The sequence below is a fragment of the Gekko japonicus genome, unplaced genomic scaffold, assembly GCF_001447785.1.
Source record: "Gekko japonicus isolate JY-2015 unplaced genomic scaffold, Gekko_japonicus_V1.1 scaffold3716, whole genome shotgun sequence".
Classification (NCBI taxonomy): Eukaryota; Metazoa; Chordata; class Lepidosauria; order Squamata; family Gekkonidae; genus Gekko; species Gekko japonicus.
Window position 1 is genome coordinate 125,331 of NW_015167651.1, and position 6,000 is coordinate 131,330.

At 49.5% G+C, this 6,000-nt stretch overlaps 1 protein-coding gene across 1 annotated transcript in view; it reads left to right on the forward strand.

Annotated features, from left to right (window-relative positions):
* LOC107112891 (coiled-coil and C2 domain-containing protein 2A-like) overlaps positions 1-5,778 on the forward strand; it is a gene marked incomplete at its 3' end in the record, with an annotated part of 80,019 nt that extends 74,241 nt beyond the window's left edge. Inside the window, exons 15-16 of the mRNA XM_015414094.1 lie at positions 3,308-3,464; positions 5,528-5,778. Of these exons, the coding sequence (XP_015269580.1) occupies positions 3,308-3,464; positions 5,528-5,778 (408 nt within the window). The remainder of the gene's footprint in view (positions 1-3,307; positions 3,465-5,527) is intronic.
* Positions 5,779-6,000: the final 222 nt, after the last annotated feature.

Here is a 6,000-nt window from a genome sequence, read left to right on the forward strand (position 1 = left end):
TTTAAAACAATTTTAGTTAAAAGGTAGAGATATGGTCTATTTGCCTCGCTTTTTGCGTTCCTTATATACCTGAGTGCAGAACCTAGCCACCTGTCTTGATATATGATGATTCCTATCCGACAACAGGTATGCTAATTTAATTTTGTTTGATCTTCCTGGGAACCTTTCCAGCAGCGGGCCGATGATTTCCTTTCAGTTCGCTGTATGGAAGCACCTGCTTGGCATGCAGAAGGGTCCCAGGTTCAATCCCCGGCATCTCCAGTGAAAAGGTCCAGGCAGCTGGTGATGAGAAAAACCACTGCCTGATACCCTGGAGGGCTGCTGCCAGTCTGAGTAGACAATATTGACCTCAATGGACTAAGAAGGGTCTGATTCAGTGTAAGGCAGCTTCATGGGCTTCCTAGTGGACCATCAATGGCTCATCTCTAAGGCTCGGTTCACTGTGAGGTGGTACGCTGATGCTTTGGCTAAACCACTTCTGGTAGGAGCTCTCATGACTGAAGGCTTCTCCATATGAAAAGAAAATCCCCTCATGTAGAAAGCTAGCATGTCAAGGAGAAGGCAAAGCTATGCCCCCCTCTCCCTGACATTTAGTTTGTGAAAAGAAACTTTAGTATGAAGGGATTGTGCAAAATATGAAGCCCTTTCTCCGCGCAGTAGTATCACATCCCAGGCATAGGGGTTTTTTTTTACTGCACCTAAGAACATAAGAGAAGCCAATGTTGGATCAGGCCAATGGCCCATCTAGTCCAGCACTCTGTGTCACACAGTAGCCAAAAATACCAGGTGCCATCAGGAGGTCCACCAGTGGGGCCAGGACATTAGAAGCCCTCCCACTGTTGCACCCCCCCCCCAAGCACCAAGAATACAGAGCATCACTTGCCCAAGACTGAGAGTTCCTATCTATACTTTGTGGCTAATTGCCACGGATGGACCTCTGCTCCATATGTTGATCCAATTCCCTCTTGAAGCTGTCCATACTTGTACCACCTCCCGTGGCAGTGAATTCCATGTGTTAATCACTCTGGATCCACCCATGCATTTACTGAATTAACTTTTAAGCCTCAGGTCATTGCCTGAACTAGCTTTTTCTTGCTCTTCCCAGTTTAAACAGACTTGCTACTTGTTGAGGCACCTGAAGGCAGAAGTAGGCATCGGGGTGTGTGTGTTTTGGACTGGTTCGTGGGCCAGACCCAAAGAATTGCCATTGGCCACTAGTTATCATCAGTGTGGGACCTACCCTGGAGGGTGTCTCATTGAGTGTGATCCTTTCCCTCGTGCTCTTCAATCTTTATGGAAAGCCCTTAGGCCAAATCATGCATAGTTTTGGGGTTGACGACTGTCGTCACTATGCTGATGACACTCAGCTATAGATAGCCGTATCCAAATCTCCTGGGGATGTGACAGAGGTCCAGAGCCACTGCCTGGCTGCTGTGATTAGATGGCTAGGAGTGGACATGACACTCCCCACTTTCATTGAGGTTCAGCTGACCCTTGTCAACTCAGTTAAGAGCCTCGGGGTTATATTGGGCCCAGAACTATTGCCGGAGAGGCAATTCAATACAGTTGCAAAGAAGTCTTTCTTCCAGCTCAGGCCAGGTCGAAAAATGACCCCTTATCTTGAGAAGGGTGATTTGGCCCCCTGGGATTCATGCCATGGCAACATAGAAGAAGAAGAGGAAGAAGAAGAAGACGAGGAGGAGGAGGAGGAGCAGGAGATTGGATTTATTCTCCTTGCCCTTCACTGGGAGTCTCAGAGCAGCTTACAAGCTCCCTTCCCTTTCCCTCCCCACCACAGACACCCTGTCAGGTAGGTGGGGCTGAGAGAGCTCTGACAGAAACTGCTCTTTTCAAGGACAGCTCTGACAGAACTGTGGCTTGCCCAAGGTCATCCAGCAGGCGCAAGTGGAGGAGTGGGGAATCAAACCCGGTTCTCCCAGATTAAAGTCCGTGCACTTAACCACTACAACAAATTGGCTCTCAGACTATTGAGACTCTTGTAATGCACTGTACATTGATCTCCCCTCAAAATCAGTTTGGAAACTCCAGTTGGTGCACAATGCCACAGCTCCGCTGTTACCAGGAGCTAGAGGGAGCGTGTGTTTTGCTCCCCTTGTGCAGTCGCTCCGTTGGCTGCCCTGCAGTTACCGGGCTCAGTGTAAAGTATTGGCTCTTATGCACAGAGGCCTTCATGGCCTTGGACCCGCCTATCTGTGAGACCGTCTCTCCCCTTTGCTCCGCCACTGCAGCTTCACTCATCTGGGCAGGGCCTTCTGTGGGTGCCGACCTGCAAATGGGCAACATCAACACAACCTGTGCCTTCTCAGCTGTGGCCCCCGTCCTGTGACACGGCCTGCCTGAAGAGGTCAGGAAGGCTCCCGCTCTCCTGGCTTTCCACAAACTATTCAGGCAGGCTTTTCTATGCAGGTGATAGGGCAGCACTGTATAAAAGGCGTCATGAAGCTACATGGATGGATTATTGGGGACTGCCGTCTGTGCTGCTGTGTATAGTTCGCTGTGGGATGGATCCGAATGTGTAATTTTGCATCAATTAATGTGTAATGGCAACACCAGCGCCGTGCTTCAGTGCTGTTTTCAGACTTCTGGTTGGCTCTACAACCCAAATCCTATTTCATTGCCTATTGAATGCCCAATCTTCATATTGATCCACTCTGTGTAATATGCCTTGAGTCCAAATGAGAAAGACGGACTATAAAAACATAAGTAAATCAATACTGTGTGCAGTACCATAAAGAAACCCAGTCTGTCTGCAGCTGTATTGTTCAAGAGCCAGTTTGGTGGAGTGGCTGGGAGCGTGGACTCTAATCTGGAAGAACCGGGTTCGATCCCCCACTCCTCAACATGCAGCTGCTGGTGTGACCTTGGGTCAGTCACAAGCTCTCTCAGAGCTATTCTCTCAAGGGCAGTTCTCAAGAGAGCTCTCTCAGCCCCACCTACCTCACAGAGAAGGGAAGGGAAGGGAAGGGAAAGGAGATTGTAAGCTGCTCTCAGACTCCTTCGGGTAGTGAAGGGCGGGGTATAAATCCAGTCTCCTCTACCTCCTAATGTGGGTTGGTTAGATGACTTCACCATTGGAATGCACATTCAGGTATGCAGCTCATCTGCTTACCTGTACTCATGGTTCCTTCTCTGGCATGGATCAGTGTGTTTGTGTATATTTAGAAGCAGTACAAAGTTTCACTAAATTTGGGAGGTGAAGTTTTAGGAAGGAGGCATTGATTCTGTATTAGGTAGACAAATTGAATACATAGGGTGCAGTATCCTGATAAGTGTATTGTTGTTAAAGGGAAGAAGTGGATAAGCAGATGGATGAGAAGGCTTACGAGGAAGAAATCCAGGCTGAAATAGCTGAATTAATGGAGGAATTCTTGGAGGAGTATGAAAAGAAAATGCAAGACTACAAAACGGAACTTCAGGAATGGAAATCTTGGAAGGAAGCTCAGGTTTGGATGGGCGCCCTCTCATCTATGAAACTGCATGTTGGCCAAGATGGAGAGTGGCCGTGCAGAGTAGAGGGGCCGTGGCAAACCACGAAGGGTGGGCACTGTGTTTGGGGTCCACCAGAGTCTTGTGTGTCAGGCTGGGAGTCCAAAGCATGTTGAGATGGTTCTTCATTCTCCAGTCTGTCATCTGGGCTGCTGCGAGTAGTATACCATGGGTACAAAATTCTATGGGCCGGAGTCACCTTGTGGGTCCTGGGAGCTGGGCAAGGTGCCACAGAAGGGCAGGAGCTGTATCTCTGTTTTAATGAACCATTTTCTCTCTATGTGTTCTCCTTAATGTTATGAAGGTCCACAGAAAATTTTGTATGGACTTCCACGGTGGCTTTCAGCAGCCCTGGGCATCAAGAGATAGGACAGAGAATGGTTCTCTGATTTTAGCCTTTCTTTTCCGACAGGTCCCTTCCCATAGGGTTCTCAACTCTGGCCTGGCAAATTCCACAGAGTGGAATTTGTTAAAGGGAAGCTCCACTTCTTCCAGGGGAACTGATCTCTGAGGTCCGGAGATCAGCTGTAACCCCACGAGATCTCCCTGTGCCACTTGGAGGCGGGCAGTCCTCGAATAAGTAGTGGTGGGGTGTGAAGGGGGGGAGGAAACCTTGAATGATCAGGCTGGGGAGTCTGGAAGGGGAGGAAAGCGATACCTGCCATGCGGTGGAGGGTGGGGCTTGCTTTCCTCTCTCAAAACCGGCCCCCCAGCAGTTTTAGTAGCCCCTTCTGCCACGGACAACAGATGAAAAGCTGGCCCCCATATAAAACTGAAAACTGGCTCCCCCCTCCCTCAACAGTCATTAACTGGAGAAGGAGCTGTGAGATAGTAAGGCAGAGCCATAGTATTATCCTCAGTGGGAGGAGGCTGAAGTTGGTTCCTTATTCGCACTTCCTTATTCATTCCTTATTTGTGCAGTCATTCAGAAGCACTAAGGAGAGTTGGAAAGCTCTGAACCCCAAAATAAGGTCTGGACCACCACATATCATATACCCCCACATTCACAGGACTCTCCCCTTCCAGGGGACACATTCTGTGTGCTTGTCCAAAGCACGGTTCTGGTGCCAGCTGCTCCAAAGTGCATGCCCCTAGGACAATCACACAAGCAGACACTGGGGCCAGGCTGCACCCCCCCCCAAATCTTTGGACCACCCCAAACGACACATACTCACGCTCTGGGGACTGTGCCCTGCAGAGATGCCCGGTCCAAACACTGGTTCCGATGCCATGAGCTTCAGTTCGCAGGGCTTCCCCAAGGCCTGTATTTCAAAGCAGATTTGAATAAGGAAGTGCCCCCTGCACCCAAAATAAGGTTTGCACCCCCACACTTCATACACCCCCGTCTTCAGCGGACCCTCCCCTTCCTGGGGACACATTCTGTGTGCTGGTCCAAAGTGCGGTTCCGGTGCCCGTTGCTCCAAAGTGCGGTGCCCCGAGGACAAGCACCCCCCAAAATATTTGAACCACCCCAAATGACACATCCCCATGCTCTGGGGACTGTGCCCTGGCTCCAGGCTCAGCTCTTCATCTCCTGGACTGAACAAGGAGTGACCCCTTTGAGGTCATGTTACAGATAATAGTGTGGTCTCTTCCTTTCTCTTCCTTTTTAAGGAGCCGCTAAAAGTAAAAGTCAAACGCAATTATGGGATTTCAAAGGGACAGAATGGATGTAACTCCTCTTGGTCCGTGCCTCCACGTAAAACATAGATACCACACCTGGCCTTCATTGAGGGCCGTTGCCTTTTGCGTGTTATTGCTCTTGACCACAAGTGTATAGACAAGAGGGAGGCCAGATGTGAAACACTAAAGACTATAATTCTCAGCTTTTCATTTTTCATTACATGGTACACATTAAACGCCAAAGCAATGACATGCTAAAGCTTTTCTTGGATATTTAGCATTTTTGAATGCCCTCGTCACTTCCGAGTTTTCAGAAATAGCTCACACCAAGCTTTTTTGCCCCATGACCCTTTCTTCATTGTGTGGGGGAGACAATGAGGTTTTTTTGTATACGCAGAAGTCCAGGAAGAGCAAGAAGAAAAAGAAGAAGAGAAGCTCCAGTCTGAGCCCAGAGGATGAAGAAATGGAAGAGCCAGAGTGTCTTGAGGAGCGTGTGAAGCCTGTTTCTCCCCCAGGGGTCGACAGGCTGCAGGTGGAGCAGCAGGTGCGGGAAAAAGCCGCCAACATTCGACGGAGACCCGGGGAACCAGCTCTGATTCCTGAGCTGAGCCTAACTGGGAACATCACTCCGACTGAGCTTTGTCCTAGGTGAGCTATAGCAGAACTATTGAACATATGAAGCTGCCTCGTACTGAATCAGACGCTTGGTCCCTCGCAGTCAGTATTGTCTGCTCAGACTGGCAGCTGCTTTCCAGGTTCTCACGCGAAGGTCTTTCTCATGAGCTGCTGCCCAGTCCTTTTAACTGGAGATGCCAAGGACTGTGTCAGACTCCTGCAGCAATCAGATCTTCGTCGTGGTCTCTGTGCAGT